The sequence below is a fragment of the Trypanosoma grayi genome (assembly GCF_000691245.1).
Source record: "Trypanosoma grayi strain ANR4 Tgr_2_V1, whole genome shotgun sequence".
Taxonomy (NCBI): Eukaryota; Euglenozoa; class Kinetoplastea; order Trypanosomatida; family Trypanosomatidae; genus Trypanosoma; species Trypanosoma grayi.
The window spans coordinates 61752-78253 of NW_008825621.1; the positions used below are offsets into that span (position 1 = coordinate 61752).

The following is a 16502-nucleotide window of genomic DNA, read 5'->3' on the forward strand; positions in this document are numbered from 1 at the left end:
AAATAATTCGAAAAAGGGAAAAAACACAACTTAACGGCCAAGGGGGGTTCCACAAACCACAAGACAAAAAAAAGCACACAATGGTTTCCATCTCTGATGAGACGCAAGCCCATTGGGGGCGCATTCCCATCTCTCAGATGATACCGTCACAAACCCCAGCTTGACGGCGTCTCATTGTGATGCCCAGTGAGGCCTCGTTCACAGGGCGAACCTGGCTTCGTGATATGCTGGTGGCACCTCCGGCGCTTCGTGTGCGCCTTGAGGGCAGCCGATAAGGGCCCTTGTTCTGCCATGACTTGTCCAGTATGTCGATCTTCTCTCCACTATTGCGTGGTGTGGCAACAACATGAGGGTTCATCGGTGCGCACGCGCCTTTGTTGTAACTCACGGACTGGGAAGGCGACGTTGTCTTCCACCCAGAACGTCGTGGCGCGGAACGGATGTAAGCTCTGGCGCTTGTCAAAAATCTCGGACGCCCGTTTGCGGAACGCGGTGTTCTCCCATGAATAAATGCCTGGAGGAACGGTGGCTTCTCCACCGCACACATACCAGAGAATGTGGTTTTCTTTGGTGACAACACATGCTGCTCCTTCCTTCTGCCAGAGTTGATGCCGTTCGGGGGGTTCTCGAGAATGTTCTTTAGACAGAGCATGGGCACTTCCTTCCTCACAGGGGAGGAATCCTTCTGAAATGACCGCTCCTCAGAAGCGGTGTGCATATCGTGGCGTGATGCCACAGCATTATCGCCATTTCTTTTCGGTGGCGAAAAGACGCGTGAACCTCGTCCGTGTTGCGGCTCACGCCGCTGCGTAGCGGGGGAGGAGCTTACCCGAATGATTATTGAATTATCAACGGAACCGGAGCGGCTTACACGCTGCTTCTCTACTGTTGCTGCCTCCTCTGGTATTAAGCCTGAGACACTGTGTGATTTGGGCCGCGAGAGGGAGAGCGGGGACTTGCTGCGCTTGGCCGATATCACCGCTGACCGCAGTAACATCGTGCACAGTGCCTCCCGATGCAAGCGCGCTGCATCCAGCTCCGCCTCGTGGTTCTTCTGGTCGCGCAACAAGCTTGCGTCTAGCATCTCCGTGACGGCTGTCACGACGTCATCCTCCCTGCCATCGAGTGCCTGCTGGCCGCGCTCTGCCGCTGGTGAGATGTCGCAGAGCGCCACACTCGGGCGCAGCGTCCCCCAGAAACGCGATCCCCGCCGCGCGCCCTCCACGTCGTCGACGCTCGTCTCGCTGTGGCGCCTGCTGGTGGGAACGCCACGCCCCCGCGCCTGCACGCGGTAACTTCGCACGATCTGTTGCTCCTCACGGAACTTCTGCTGGTGCGTGGTGACGCGGTCGAACAGTCCACTCGCCGTCGTCGCTACCGCGTTCGGAGTTGACGCTTCTTCTGCTATTTCCGTCATCGTTTCCCCCTCCATTCGTTCATTGTCTTCCACTTGGCTGCCGTCCTGGATCGCCTTTGAAATATACCGCACTCCACTCTTGACACCTTCGCGAATGCGTTCAATCGTCTCGTTGATGCGCAACTCCACCACCTCCTTGCGTAGCACAGTCCCGTCACGGTCACACGAGACGTTTAACTGAGAAAAGGCTGAGTGCAGAAGCCACTCCAAGTCACCAACCACCTCGTCCGGCGTCGCGAGCGTGGCATTCTCCCCAACGAGCAGCCAGTCACCAATCACCCATCGCGAGCGGTGGCTCACCTCCACAGCACCAGGCCGAACATTAAGCTGCCGTCGCAGCGCGCTGAAACTCAAATTGCGGTGAGGCGGAAGTCTCAAACTCTCCAGACCGTACTCCTCGACACAGTTGAGGATGTCTTCAAAGTCCGCCTCCTCGACGAGCCGCCAACCGGAGCGTATCACATCGCCAAGTGAGAGACCCGTGTACGTGGACACAGAAACAACAAAAGGCTCCTTGGTGGATGCCAGCTCCTGCACGTACACATCGATGGGGAGGGAGACAGCAGGTGACAGGTCCTGCCGCTGTGAGGCTGCAATCAAAGCATCCAGTCGTTCCTGCTGCTGCTGCTGCCGCGCCTCCGCACCGGTCTCTTCTGTTGCTTGCCCCAGCGGAACACAGCGCACCTCGTACATGCACTTGGTGATCTTGTCCTGGGCGCAGTACCGTGGTCCGTTTCCACTATCCTCCGCGTCACTCACGCAGTTGCACAGCGTCAGCATAGGGAAGAGCTCCACGCTGTGGCGCAGCTGCGAGAGCGACAGAGATGACAAGGGCATGACGTCCAAATCAGCACAGCAGCGCAAGGCGAACTAAGTAGAAAGATACAAGAAAAAACAACACCAACACCAGCAGCCGAAACTAACGAAGATGATAAACAACAATAAGAACAATCGCCACGACAACAGAAGAAGCTGCACGACTAAGAAAGGCCGGGGGGTGAAGGAAGGCCTCTAAACCAAAACAAAACCAAATGTGTATATTTCCCTTTTTTTTGTCTTTTTCCTCTTACTGCCGATCTTAAAAACAAACAAAACAACACAATTCCCTCTCTCTCTCTCTATGTTCTTCTTCCAGCCTTTTTTCTTCTTTTTTTGTTGTTGCACAGCGAACCCTCGCGCTCTAAGGAAGGTGATATCAGCTATCCCTAACCTACGCCACACGGAGTGTGATTAGAAGCAAAGAGAGAGAGAATGACACACCAAGAGGGGGGGGGGGGAGAGAAAAGNAGAGAGAGAGAGAGCGATCGAGAGAGAGAAAGAAAGAAAGAAAGAAAGAAAGAGAGCACAAGAGTGCATTTCAATAAGACCACATTAGGGAGGAGTGAACAACAACGACACTTGCAGCAAGGGCAATGAGCTTGTAAGAAGGATAGTGGTGAGGAGGCTGTATGGGAACGAAAAAGTCGTCGACCTCAACCGATGCGGTAATTCAGACAATTGTACTTGTTGCAGTCTACAGGGCAGAAGCACCCGGGGGTTTGAGTTAATCATCGGTGATCAGTGCGGGGTTTCACCGCGTGTTGGCCGCATCCCACATGGGAATGGATAGCGTCTCGTCGGATAAAATGTCCCGGACCGCAACCAGCGACATACGCATAGTGGCGTGATCAATCGAAACAACGCAGTTCGCCTTCGCTGGCTCAACGCGACGCACCGCCCCCAGCAGCTTCGGCAGATAGTACAGTCTGCAGTCAGGCTTCTCTCCCTCCACCACGACGGAAACAGCAAACGTGCGCACGTACTCGTACAGCGCGTAGAAGAAGGCGAGTGGATACATCTGCTTCTCATCCTCCGTGAAGGTCCGTGTGAGTGTGTCGTACACCACGCACATCTCATCCCGCACACGTGCACCCAGTGTGTCAGTGGGGAGCGGGAAAACGCCAAGGTGCTTTAGCGCGGCCTGCAGCGGCAGCAGGCCACCTGCATTGGAGCCGGCGCTTTGACTACCCCCCGCCAGCGACGTGCTGCTATCGGCGTGGCGACGCTGCTGCGACGAGAGTCGTTCGTGTGTGACACAGATCATCAAGTATAGCCGCACCGCCATGCACGCCATGTCGAGCGGTGCGTGCCGCATCCGCATCGTGGAGGTGACGGAGATGAGATCGCGCGCATCCCTCACTGCAGCACGGTGACGACCAAGCTCCATTGCGAAGAAGAGCGACGATCGCTGCTGGCACTCCACACTACAGTAGCATGCAAGCTCCTCGGAGGCGCCACAACCGCCAGACTCTACGGGGACACGCATCATTTCCCCGCGGGGCTTCAGGCACACACAGCAGCGGGACGGGGAATCCGAGAATATGGACTCCATTGCAAGGACCGCTCGGTCTTCACTATACACAACATCAGCTTTCCTAAACCGGCGACACGCGAGAAGCTGCTTCGCGTAACGGAAATCCAAATACAGACTCAAATCCTTGCTTGGTAGTTCCCTTTGCAGATTCTGCAGAAAAGCATTGAGCTCCTCGATTTTGCGCAGCTCTCGACTATGAGGTAGCATCAACATGACCCGATTGATTTGCGAAGCAGCAGTTGAAAACTTCCCAAGTCCACTCTGAGCCCGTGCGGCGCTAAGGTAACCCCTCACCCAATGTGGGTTCAAGGCAATCACATCCAACGCATCCCTCAGCGCCTCCTCGTACTTTTCAAGGAAAATATTTGCGCGAGAGCGCAGAACTAATACATCGGCTCTTTCAGATGCCCCAGCAAGCAATTCATTCAGAAGCGCAAGAGCCTCCTCAAATGCCCCTTCAAGGAGTAAATCCTGTGCCAAGCTCAAACGTGGCAGACCCTGCTGCACCTGCACCTCCATCACCGGCAGGGCCTCGTAGAACTGTCGTTTTATTAACGCCGTCGCTGTGGATTCCTCGCGGCCCCGCCCCGTTCGTGGACCGAGATTACCAATGCCAAAGTACGAGTTGAGGAGACCGCTACTGACGTGCGGTGATCGGCTGTATGCTTCGATGGGAGCCGTTGACAGACAGGCGCGCGGCAGGCTCAGACTAAAGGTCACATCAAGGTGTGAGTCGTGAAAGAGTACGAGCGTTAAGTTGTATGAGTGCCGCACTACTGTTCCAGACAATCTACCATTACACACAGCGCGGTAGGAGTCATCCCAGTACTCGCGCAGCAGCAGATGCACGTCCTCTTCGTCCACAACCCACACACGGCGTCCAAAAGGGAAGCTCTCGATTGGCAGGCGTGGTACATCCGGCTTCTGATTGCTGCTGCTGCAAAGAGTAACGACGGGTTCTGGCACGTACAGCTGTATCTCCCCTTCCTCCTCCGCGTCACCACCACCATCTCTATCCCTCAGGATGTCGTTGATGCGGAAGTTGCCCCTCACAGTTCCCCACTCCGATTCATCAGAGTCGCTTTCGCCCCTGTTGTCCCCAACTTCTTCATCGCTACACAACGGAGCATGAGGTGGTGTTCCTTGCATGTCTGCATCGAGCACCTCGTCCATGTCAGGTCGGCCGAGGCGGGATTGCATAATTTATACACAACAAGCACTTGCTTCACTCTCTTCTTCTCTACGAAAAATAAAGATGAGACTGTAGCCTAATTTTTTTTTGTTTTGTTTTTGGTTTTCTGCCCCAAGCCTGCTGCTGCTGCTGCCGCTGCTGCTTTGGCTTTGTCTCCCTCTTCACGCTTCTCCCCAATACAAACCCCCCCCAAAAAAAACACGCCCGGAAGAGGAAAAAAGGAAAGAACTGAAAATGCATATTCGGAATTATCAGAAGCATCGAAGAACAAAATCAAAGACTCACCCCACAAACACAAAAAGCAACAACAACAACAAGGGAAGTTGACAAAATCACGCATATTGTTGCCTCAAAACGACTAATGCAATGACAACACTATCCGCCAGAGACCACATGGAAATGCTCCCGCGGTGGCTGCACCCCCTTGAAGTACTTCTCCGGCGTGGGCGGGACGATAGGGTCCGCCTCCTGCTTGTGCTCGCTCGCCGCGAGGAACACAACTGCGGCGGCAGCGACGGATGCCTCCAGACCGTCGCGGTGCTCCTCGTACACACTCAGGAGCTCCTGCCGCTGCTGCTCCACCGTGCTGTAAAAGCTGGCACGGCCACGTCGGTGCTTACCCCACATGAATGCTCGCTGGTACATCAAGTAGAACACCACCCCTGCCAGAACAAAGTAAAGTCGCAACAGCGTCGGATTGCGCGTAGGCAAGTCTGCACTATCGCTCATCCGGTCCACCGTACGCTGAAATAACGTCTTTGCGTTCTCCTCCCTCTCCCTCTCCATCGACCGACGGCGCAGCTCAGCGGACATCTCTGCCTGCGCCGCAAAGGAAGCGTAGCGCGGCTGGTGCGCGTGCACTAGCGGCCGGTCCAGCTCCACCCAGCTGCCGTCGTCGCGACTCTGGTACATGTACTTCCCACCAGGCACCACACGCTCCGTGGCGGGGTCGAGCGCACTTACCTTCGCCACCTCTTCATCTGTCAGCACCTCCTCTTCAGCTCCTCCCCGTTTTTTCTCCTGTTCTCCTTGTTGATCCTGCGAGAAGGGGTTCGGGCGGCGTGGATCATCACGCGCCTTTGCCCCAGCCGGTTTCAGACGCAGCCGCTCATACACACCTTCCTTCAGCAGCAGGTTGTACGCCTTGTTGATCTGCTCCATCTTCGCACTATCACCCGTTCCCGCGTCCGGGTGGTGCAGCCGCGCCAGTTCGCGGTAGCGCGTCTTTACCTCCGCCTTTGAGGCGCTACGCGTCAGCCCTAGTACCGTGAAGGGGTCCTTCACACGCAACCATAATGAACGACGCATGCCAACCCCAACGTCGCTTCTATGGTAACGCCCACACCTAACAGGAGACGGGCCCTAACGTTAAACGCAGGTGCGGATGCTGCAACGTCTTGCAAGACGAACACACGCACCAATACCAAAGATGCGGGCCCTGGCCTTCGCCACAGGTTCTGCCTGCACTGCTGTCCCTAAGCATTATAGTAGAGCCGAGCAAACACGGAGAGAGATCGCTAAAATACTGAAGGCGAAGACAAAGACCCCACGACAGAGAAGAAGATACAGTCAAGGATAGCTCAACTTTAATACACTAAAAAAAAAAACAAAAAAAAAAGCTTCACCGTTTAAAAAAAAACATATTGTCCACTCCATCATGTAGCATCCATCTGGCCTCTCCGCCATCCTCACTATGTTTTACCAAATAGAGCTTGCATTAATTCTACGGCATTACCTCTGAAATATACTCACCGAGCGAAACGTTAGCCGCAAGAAGAGCAGTAAGCCCCAGTGATAGATACCTACAACCTTAACCATTAACCACACACAAAAATATTACTTCCTACTCCTTCTTCTCCTCTGAGCCCTGCTGCTGCTGCTGTTGTTGCTGCTGCTGTTGCTGCTCACCCTGGTTGCCGCTGCTGCTGGAGCTGCCGCTGTTGGCCGCTGCAGCCTGCTGGTACTCTGTGCGGCCGCACTCCATCACCGCCTTCTGCAGCTTGTCTGTCGACGCGGAGAGCTCGTCCTTTGTCACGTTGGGGTTCTCCATCACCTTGCGGAGCTCCGCGAGAAGCGTGCGCACATTCTCCTTCTCGGCGTCGCTCACGTACTTCCACTCCGTCAGCTGGCGCTCCGCCGTGCTCACCTGCGTCTCGGCGTTGTTGCGCACCTCCACCAGCTCGCGCTTCAGGCGGTCCGTCTCCGCGTGCATCTCCGAGTCGCGGATCATGCGCTCGATCTCGTCCTTGTTGAGGCCACCGTGGGCGGTGATGGTGATGTTCTGCGTCTTGCCCGTCGCCTTGTCCTTCGCCGTGACGTGGCAGATGCCGTTGGCGTCGATGTCGAAGATCACCTCGATCTGCGGTACGCCGCGCGGGGCCGGGGGGATGCCCACCAGGTCGAACTGGCCCATCATCTGGTTGTCGGCCGCCATCTCGCGCTCGCCCTGGAAGACCTTGATGCCCACCTGCGTCTGGTTGTCCGCCGCCGTCGAGAAGGTCTGGCTCTTCTTGGTCGGGATCGTCGTGTTCTTCGGGATCATGCGCGTGAAGACGCCACCGAGCGTCTCGATACCGAGCGACAGCGGCGTCACGTCGAGCAGCACGAGGCCCTTCACGTCACCGCGCAGCACACCGCCAAGGGTCGCCGCGCCAAGCGCCACCGCTTCGTCGGGGTTCACGCCGCGGAACGGCTCGCGACCAAAGAACTGCTTCACCGCCTCGATCACCTTCGGCATGCGCGTCATGCCGCCGACAAGCACCACCTCGGAGATCTCCTTCAGGTCCACCGAAGCGTCCTTGATGCACTGCTTGCACGGGGCCAGGGACCGCTGCACCAGCTTCTCCGCCAGCGACTCAAACTTGCTGCGGCTCACCGTCATCTGCACGTGCTGCGCGCCGTCCTGGTTCGCCGTGATGAAGGGCAGGTTCACCTCCGTCTCCATCGTCGTCGACAGCTCACACTTCGCCTTCTCGGCCGCCTCACGGATGCGCTGCAGCGCCATGCGCTCGTTGCTCAGATCGATCCCCGTCGACTTCTTGAACTCCGTCAGGATGTAGTCGGACAGGCAGAGATCGAAGTCCTCACCACCAAGGTGCGTGTCGCCGTTCGTCGCCTTCACCTCAAACACGCCACCGGCAATCTCCAGCACAGAGATATCGAACGTGCCGCCACCGAGGTCGTACACCGCGATCATGCTGTCCTTCGTCTTCTCCAGACCGTACGCGAGCGCCGCTGCCGTCGGCTCGTTCACCACACGGATGACGTTCAGGCCCGCGATGGTGCCGGCGTCCTTCGTCGCCTGGCGCTGCGCGTCGTTGAAGTATGCGGGGCACGTCACCACCGCGTTCGACACCTTGCGGCCGAGGAAGTTCTCCGACGTCTCCTTCATCTTCTCCAGCACGAAGGCGCCCACCTGCGAGGGGGAGTACTGCTTGCCATTCGCGTCCTGCACCCACGCGTCGCCGTTGCTGCTGCGCACAATCTTGTACGGCACATTCTTGATGTCGTGCTGGATGTGTGAGTCTTCGAAGCGGCGCCCGATGAGCCGCTTCACCGCGAAGAACGTCGACTGCGGGTTCGTGATGGCCTGCCGCTTCGCCGCAAGGCCGACCAGCTTCTCCTGTCCCTTGAAGGCCACAACGGACGGCGTTGTGCGGAAGCCCTCTGCATTCTCCAGCACACGCGGTCTGTCGCCCTCCATCACCGCCACGCAGCTGTACGTGGTGCCCAGGTCGACGCCGATCACGTCACCCGACACCTTCGACGACTGCCAGCGGGCCAGCGACGCCGCCGCAAGGCTTCCAGTTCCGCACACTCGACGAGCAAACATGTTTTACCGGTTTTACTTGTGCTTAGTTATTCTCTTTTTCCTTTACGGTGAAGTATCTGTGATGGTTCCGGGGCAAAAAGGTGTGAGAGCAAGAGATGCATAGAGTTAAGACTTCAATGGTGAAATTCTTGTGTCCAAGAGTGCAATCATAAATTTTACTTGTGGGCTATGGAAGCGGTAAATCATGAAAGTACGTGGTAGTCGTCGGTTAGATGAGCCAACTTATGAACGAGCAATGTCGTTTTCAGTTTGCAAGGAACAGTCGCACATAAGAGTGACAGTTAATTACAACCACCGTGCCCAATGTCGCGTATATAAACGACATGCGTACTGTGCTGTAGTGTCTATAGCGCGTGAGCAAGTAAATGTTTTTTTTCATTGACGACTTCCACAAAGGGTGATATTCCCTCATGATAAAGCTGCAGCACACGTCCCCAGTATGCTTCACCACCAATAATGGTAGATAGGATAGATTGCGCCCGCCGCTGTCGTTGCGATACTTGCTTGTACTGAGAGAGCGCTGTGTAACAATAGTTGAACACCGCTTGAAGGTGTGCCGCCTTCTCCAACTTTGGTGTTAGATTTTGTGCCTCGTCAAAAGGGTCAAGAATACTTATTTGTGCGTTGCGGTGCACTTTTGAAGGTGGGTTTACCGCCATTCCTTTCACTGTGACCGAGTTCTTTACTAAGTCGAAGTTCGCCGGAAAGCCAAATGTCAGGAAGAAGTCCATCATTAGCCTGCCAGCATCGGGGGCATCGTTGAGACCGTAAGAGTTTATAATGGCAACAAGCATTGTGGTGAGAGCTTCTCCATTCACCGCCTCCATGTTCGTCCCGACGTCGTCAAGAATCTTGTTCTGGCGAAGGAGGGCGTCAAGCACTGTAAGAGTGGCGTGATATTCCTCGTTGGATGCTATTGTTGTCTGAAAGATGCGTGCTGCTACTCCAGCATGTGACGCGCGCGGACCGTAGCGGATGGTGAGCCGCTTGCCAGATCGCGCATCTGTCATCACGACACACGTCACGTCTCTGTAATCTGTGCTAAACTCCACCTGCGCCCCCTGGTCGTTGGCAACACTCTGAAGCCTCAGTTGTATGCTCTCTAAATCGTCTGGCGCAACGGGAGTGTTTTCCGCATAGTAATGCAGTGTGACATCCTTCAGAGGTGATAGTCCAGCAGCTGTTGTTGACATGGGACTCATTTTGACCAAAGGCCACACTGCTTGCATGATTCCCGTCGCCAGACCCACGGCAGACTCGCTACATGAAAGTTCCTCTGGCGTGGGACGGAGAAACGCTGCAAACTGTTTCAATTCATCCATGGCCTCTTCGCACACGAGAGTGCCGACACACCACGGCGGGCATGGCCGGCACTCCCGCGCTAACGCCTTCAACAGTGGCCTAGTGGCGACCAAAATCATGTTGTGGTGTCCCTCTTGCCCTTCATTTGCATAGCAGCTGTGTGGTGTAGAGCGCCTGGTGGAGCGGCGTGAGCCGTAAGAACCACCAGGACTTCCGCGGTGGGCCATACGGATGCCCATGTTGGGCGTCCCCAGGCTTCCGATAGGTGCAGGTGAGCCGTAGTACGCGCCATGCATCATATACTCCCCATATTCAGGCGGCTGGGGCTGCTGCGGTGATGATGCAGCCTCTTGATGCTCCTGGTGGTGGTGGTGGTGGGAGGGATTGGTGGGCATAGCGTGCACTGCCTATGTTTTCACCGGTACCACACAAATACTCACACGGGCTCTTTCTCGTCCCTCCCACTCTCTCCTTTTCATACACACATGCACACACAGAGAAAGAAAGAGAGAAAGAGAGAGAAAGAATGCTCAAACCAAAGGAACAAAGGATTGACATCACACACACACACACACATCTACAGATAAATGCGGCGCGTAGAAGCGAGGTGGCACATTCCCAGTGCTGGATGAGTTGCTCCAGAAAAAAAATTATGCATCCTCATTGTACATCCACAGACAATAAAAAAAATGGTAAATGAGAGTTTGGTGCGTTGGTGGCCATTTTTCACTCCATGCCAAGCGAATCAAAAAACAGGAATGAGAACGAACACAACACAGAACACGACAAAAAAGCAAGATATAACTCTTGTGCCAAGTTTCCTGGAAAACCGTGACGGACCCACATTTTATGCCTCTCTAGAGCACCCCGCACTCCGCCGCCCGATGGGTTGTTCGGCGGATCACTGGGGCCGCCGCCAAGGCATGTATCACCTCACTCAAACGCGTCGTCTGCTCTTTCCCCTCCTCGATGGTGTCGGAAAATTTCTCCGTAATTTCCTTGATGATCGGCTTCGGTGTCAGCGGCTCCACCTCGGTGATTGCCCGTCCTACATCATCAAGGGAAATGACCAAATTCGCGCCCTCCTGTTCAAGGTAGTGCGCGTATGAGGTGAGTTTTTCGACGAGCCTTGTGTAAAACACCATACCCGAGGCACACTCCTGTTCTATAAGGGTCGACATGAACTTGCTCCCGGTGGAGTTCAACGCCACAACGTCGTGGGTCGTATCGGAGCTCAGCGCATCCTTAAGGAGGTCAATTTCTTCCACAGACTTCAGTTGTAACACCGGTGCTATGCAATCGCTGATCGCTGTCCGGCGAAGGCGTGTCTTTCTCTGTGCCTCTGAGAGGCCCTGGAGCTCAGACCGCACATTCTCCAGAACCATCATTACATCGCAGGCAATACGCGCGGGAAAGACGCCCCTCAGGATGCCATCCAGCAGCAACAAGGAGGGTCGAGAGCGCCCTGTATCATTAGCCATATCAGCGAGGTTGATAGCAAGATGCTCCGCACAAACGAAGACTTTCAGAGCCTCCCTCTTTCCCATCCTCTCCAGTAAAAATTCCAAGTAAAGGGGCGGTATGTCGAGTGTATAAAGAAGTACATCGGGATGGGGCTGCAGCACCTCTTGGAAAAAGTCGTGCACCAGGTACAGGACCTCCATTGGGTCCAGCGGCACGCGGGGAATTATACCACACGCCCTAAGATAAAGCGGAACCCGAGGCTCCACACCCTGCCCAATGAGTGGGAGTTTCGGCGTCTGCGTCGGCATGGGCACCATCGCTCGTCGCTGCAGTTCCTGCGTAAGTGAGTTGATGCGTTCCGCAAGGTATTCAACCTGAAGCCTTGTCTCGCTCAGACCAGTCACATTGGATGTGATGGCCTCATCGCCTTCAAGCGGCAGGGCCTCAATGGAGGTAGCGTTCTCTTTGATATCGGGGAGCGACGCGTATATCTTATTCCAGTCCGGGCGAGGTGTGAGAAGCTCCCGTCGCTCGTCTTCAACGGACTCAAGGAGCTGCTCATTCTCATCTTGTAGTGCCTTTAGCTTTCGTCCAATGACGTCCACTTGAGTGCCTCGCACGGCTGCTGAACGTCGATACTGGCGGGCCATATGTTGTGCTGCTTGCAGCTCTCCAGAGAGATATTCTTTGATAAGCTCGTGGTCCTGCACGGAGATGAAATTTTGGTACTTCAGTTTAAACTCTTCGAGCTGCTTCTGAGCCTCCCCTGCCATCACCTTGAACTCGTCTAGCTCATCCACTTGGGCAACGGTAGCGGCAAGCTGAATCTCTAGTCCCTTGGCCCGCCTATCGCTCTCCCGTATCGCATTTATAAGCACAAGAGTTTTCTCCAAATCACTCTTGTTAACTTCTTCCAGCTTTTTTATCTTTTGCAGCGCCTCAAGCAACAACTTGTCCCTGCTACTATATGTTTTTTTCGTCCGGAGCGGTTCCATCTGTTGCTGCTGTGGTGATTCATTCGTTTCGTCAGCGGAGGGTGGAAGTGACTCTCTCTCGTCCAGTGAGTTGCGCGCTTCCTCTAGTTTTGCCGTCAACTCCATGATGACTTTATTTAGTTCGGCAACCTCAGTCAGGTGCTGCTCCTCTGCGAGCTGGTGTTGGCCCTGTTCCGAAATTACATCGGCAATCATACCAGCCTGCTCCTGAATGACATTGTCGTAGGCGGTCATGATGTCATTGAGGATTTTACTGTACGCAGGAAAAGAATCAATAAAGGCATAAAACGCCTCACGGAAGGGTCGAAGACGGTTTTGTGCGGAGGAGATACCATCAGCATCCAGTGTTGTCCCCATTTCGCGCTGAATATACTGCTCCAGCACTACAGCAAGAGGGGGGAGCATCTTTTTCGAAACAGTGCGGCTTGTCAGCGTATTTGATGTGTCTCTCGTGCCCGTGTAAGTTTGGTTCAGTCCCCTGGTCAAATCCATAGCCTTTGCTGTCAAGGCCTTGGTCGGTCTGCCACCGCAAAAAGTTAACGCCTTGAGTGAACTGGGAAGTTTTATCCCCTCGTCTAAGGTATCTGGCAACGTTGTTGCGGTTGGTTTGTTCTCACTAGCAGCTGTGGCTTTCAATTCTACTGGTTGCGCATCTGCTGAGACTTTCTTGCCCTTTCCACCACCACCACCACCACCAAACTTCGCCTTTTTTCTCTTTATCCCATCTGAACGCGTCGAATTCTTGGTCTGAAGGCCTATAAGAAGCCGGGCTGAAGGGCCAATATCACGGAGTGTCTCCGAGAGACCTTGTCCAGACTCGCCATGTAAAATTGGGGTGTACGGCAGCTGCGGCAGATGATCCTTGCCCAACACCACGGAAGGCACAGCGGGTGACGTGATGTGCTGGACTCCCTTGAGGGGCAATGTGCGGGAGGGGCTGAAAGAGCGCCTTGTGTGCATCATCGTTTCTGCAAAATATGAGGGAAGGTGCGAGGGGGCGTATATAGAAGTTGCGTAGGAGGCACACGAAGTCCTCACTGCGTCGCCCGTCCTTCCCCTTTCTACACTTCCTGCGTAGATCAGATGAAACACACACACACACACACACACACACACCGACCAAAGACAAATGCGTGCGAGAGCGAGAAGGAGAGAAAATCAAAAGAATGAGAGAAAGTAAACATGGGGTTCGACAACAGAAGGTGGGGGCCGAAGAAGCCAATTGATTCGTCTGGCTCTCATTTGGGCTCGAACAAGGCCAACCAGAGAGGGGGAAACAACACATTTGTGGAAAATTTTCTTTCTGTGGCTGGGTGGGGTTGAAGTGCCACAGCCTTCCCTCAAGCGTAACTCGCCCACCCCAGTTTCTCTCATTTCCTTTCTTTTTAAATTCCCCCTTCCCTTGAGCGCACTCTTCTTTCTTCATTTCCTTCGTTAACGAAAAGTCATATGCCCCCTCCCCCTCGGCGTTGTTTGTCTCCTCGGCGCCTGGCGGGCTTTTTGTAGGAGAAGGTGCGAAACAGATGAAACTACACCGGGAAAGCGTGGGGCGGCCCCCACAAGAGTCAGCCCAATGGACCCAAATACTCTGAACGGAAATGGGCCTTTAGAATGAGCGAAAGAGAGTGTGTGTGTGTGAGAGAGGGTCGAAACATGGAGGAAGATAGTAGGTGAGGGAAACACATCATGAACAATGTTTTAGGAAAAGCCTTGGCACAGAGACACACGTGTAACTCACTCAATCTGCTCACCCATTTCAATTCCACTTTTTGTGGAGTTCAAGGGCCACAGAAAAAGAGACTTCAATACGTGTGCGCTGTGGAAAAATCATATATATATATAAACAACACTAACAATCCACTTCATTGTCGCACTCACATAAACAAATACACAGCTGCAGCAATACGACACCCATAGTCAATTGGGAACTCTCAATAACATCACACAAGAAATATTACAAGTGACAACTTGTGTGTGTGTGTGTGGTACAAGAATGACGATATTTACACATCCAATGCCATTTTTGTTTCATTTCAAATCGGCCATCTACCATTCTATGCAGCCGTCGTTTTTTTTTCATTGGTATTTCCCCCCCAAAAAAAACTCAAATTTTCATTGCCTATCTACTTTTCTTTGCTCTTTTACTATCATTGGGCTCATTCTTCTCATATTTAGCTGAGCACTTTTCATATTTCTCTGGGAAGATGGAGGGGCTGATCTCATCTTCGTTCCTTGGGTGTCTTTCCCGATTGTTTTTTTTTTTTCTTTCATTCTTCATACTATTATTTCCATCCGAGGTACCTCTCTCTCATCCCCGCACCTCAAATATGCCCCACATGAGTCCGCCCTCCGGCTGGCCGATGAGTTGCAGTGTCTCTTGTGTCTCAAATATGCGGCCGCCATTTCCATTGGTTTGGCCATTTGCGACTACATGCGATGCCCGCCTCCTCTTGGGGCGGATAAAGTCGAAGGAAAGATCCATCTTGCTCCTCTCCTCCTGCAGTGCGGCGCTGTACTCCTCCTCCGTGAAGGCGAAGGCGGTCTGGCGCAGCCCTGCCTTCATGTCGCGCAGCTTGCCGTCTGTCACCTCGGCCGCTTTTTCGCCCAGGTGGTGGTTGCCGAACGCGTAGCGGCACTTGTTGATGATGGCCTGTGGCTTCAGGTCCTGCGTGCCGACGAGGTACACCTCGTACTCGTACGGGGCGAGGATGGATGCCATCTTGGGGAATATTCTCGTCGTGGGTGCGTGACGCACCAGCTTGAGTTTGCTGCCAATCCACTGAAAGAAGATAAGCCGTGAAAGCCGCTGCTCTCCCCTCCCGAGCGTGATGCGGAACAAACCGAAGAGCCACTTCGTCTCCGGCAGGTGCTTCACAAGTTCGAAGATGCCGCCGTTTCCGGCGTCGACGAGCGTGAGGTGCACGGGGTTGGCGTCGAAGGTGGCCCAGTTGAGCGGGCCAAACTCCGTGTGGAGCGCGTCAAGGACCTTGCGCGCGTTGTCGTCGATTTCGCAGGGTATGCTATTCAGCATGGCGGTCTGAAGGGAGGCGAGACTCTGCATCTCTTCCTCCTCCTCCTCCTCCACTGCCTGTGGCGCCGGCTTGCGCGGTACCACGACATCGCGCTGCATCTTGAGCTGCTGCTCCTGGATGCAGTGTTTGTAGTCCTCCTGAATCTTCTCAAGGGAGAAGTTACCGGTGTCAGTGACGAACACCTTTCGCATTAGTTGAATCAGACTGGAGAGGGAGAGCGAAGACTTCTCTGTCGTTGTAATACCCGCCGCGCCCTGCAGAGTGTTCTTGAATTGATTGATCTCCGCGATGCCTTTCCCACGCTTCACAACGCTGCAACCAGGGCCAATGAACATAACGTAGATGAACTTGTTGCGCCTGAAGGTCCCGTTGCCTACGGGGAATTTGGTGTACAGCAGCTGCACCTGTGACTCGTCCAGAAGACCAAAGGCGTTCGCGACATCGTCGGCACCTCGGTGCACACAAACCACCTTCGGTGGCATCCTATTAACCCAGCGTGAGAATGTAGACTATATGGCCTGCAGTGTTGGTAATAACCTAGCGTGATACCGTTGTTATTGTTGTTTTGTTGGTGTTGTGACGATAGTGGACCTCTTGCTGTTTGTGCTCCCTTTTTTCCCCACTTTGCGTTACTTTGCTTGCACTGGGCGGGAAACTGACACACACACACACACAGACACACAAAGAGAAATCCCCTCTCACACTCTATTTTCCGCTCGCGCACAGAGTCGCTCACTTCCGCCGTGGTGCAGATGAGAGAAAAAGAGACAAGGAGTGGAAGATGGTGGCAGTGGCGGCAGCACACTGAACACACATGTACACACGGCATACACACAAACACCAGACAGGTGCCGTACAGGAAATGTTACCTAACGAGAAATACATTTGTATTCCTTTATATATATATATATATAT

The 16502-nt window shown here is 54.2% G+C and overlaps 7 protein-coding genes across 7 annotated transcripts; all 7 read right to left on the reverse strand.

The window, feature by feature from the left end:
* Nucleotides 1–133: 133 nt before the first annotated feature.
* Nucleotides 134–2254, reverse strand: DQ04_00021240 (hypothetical protein; the record flags this gene model as incomplete). Its single annotated transcript, XM_009307886.1, has 1 exon — nucleotides 134–2254. The coding sequence occupies one exon, from the start codon at nucleotides 2252–2254 to the stop codon at nucleotides 134–136; it is 2121 nt and encodes a 706-aa protein (XP_009306161.1).
* A 733-nt stretch (nucleotides 2255–2987) lies between these two features.
* On the reverse strand, nucleotides 2988–4970 carry DQ04_00021250 (hypothetical protein; the record flags this gene model as incomplete). The annotated part of the gene is made up of 1 exon (XM_009307887.1): nucleotides 2988–4970. One exon carries the CDS (start codon nucleotides 4968–4970, stop codon nucleotides 2988–2990), a length of 1983 nt encoding a protein of 660 aa, XP_009306162.1.
* A 367-nt stretch (nucleotides 4971–5337) lies between these two features.
* Nucleotides 5338–6270, reverse strand: DQ04_00021260 (putative DNA-J protein; the record flags this gene model as incomplete). Its single annotated transcript, XM_009307888.1, has 1 exon — nucleotides 5338–6270. The coding sequence occupies one exon, from the start codon at nucleotides 6268–6270 to the stop codon at nucleotides 5338–5340; it is 933 nt and encodes a 310-aa protein (XP_009306163.1).
* A 535-nt stretch (nucleotides 6271–6805) lies between these two features.
* DQ04_00021270 (putative heat shock 70 kDa protein, mitochondrial precursor) lies at nucleotides 6806–8794 on the reverse strand (the record flags this gene model as incomplete). Its single annotated transcript, XM_009307889.1, has 1 exon — nucleotides 6806–8794. One exon carries the CDS (start codon nucleotides 8792–8794, stop codon nucleotides 6806–6808), a length of 1989 nt encoding a protein of 662 aa, XP_009306164.1.
* Nucleotides 8795–9138: 344 nt separating this feature from the next.
* Nucleotides 9139–10491, reverse strand: DQ04_00021280 (hypothetical protein; the record flags this gene model as incomplete). The annotated part of the gene is made up of 1 exon (XM_009307890.1): nucleotides 9139–10491. The coding sequence occupies one exon, from the start codon at nucleotides 10489–10491 to the stop codon at nucleotides 9139–9141; it is 1353 nt and encodes a 450-aa protein (XP_009306165.1).
* A 462-nt stretch (nucleotides 10492–10953) lies between these two features.
* On the reverse strand, nucleotides 10954–13518 carry DQ04_00021290 (hypothetical protein; the record flags this gene model as incomplete). Its single annotated transcript, XM_009307891.1, has 1 exon — nucleotides 10954–13518. One exon carries the CDS (start codon nucleotides 13516–13518, stop codon nucleotides 10954–10956), a length of 2565 nt encoding a protein of 854 aa, XP_009306166.1.
* A 1345-nt stretch (nucleotides 13519–14863) lies between these two features.
* Nucleotides 14864–16069, reverse strand: DQ04_00021300 (hypothetical protein; the record flags this gene model as incomplete). Its single annotated transcript, XM_009307892.1, has 1 exon — nucleotides 14864–16069. The coding sequence occupies one exon, from the start codon at nucleotides 16067–16069 to the stop codon at nucleotides 14864–14866; it is 1206 nt and encodes a 401-aa protein (XP_009306167.1).
* Nucleotides 16070–16502: the final 433 nt, after the last annotated feature.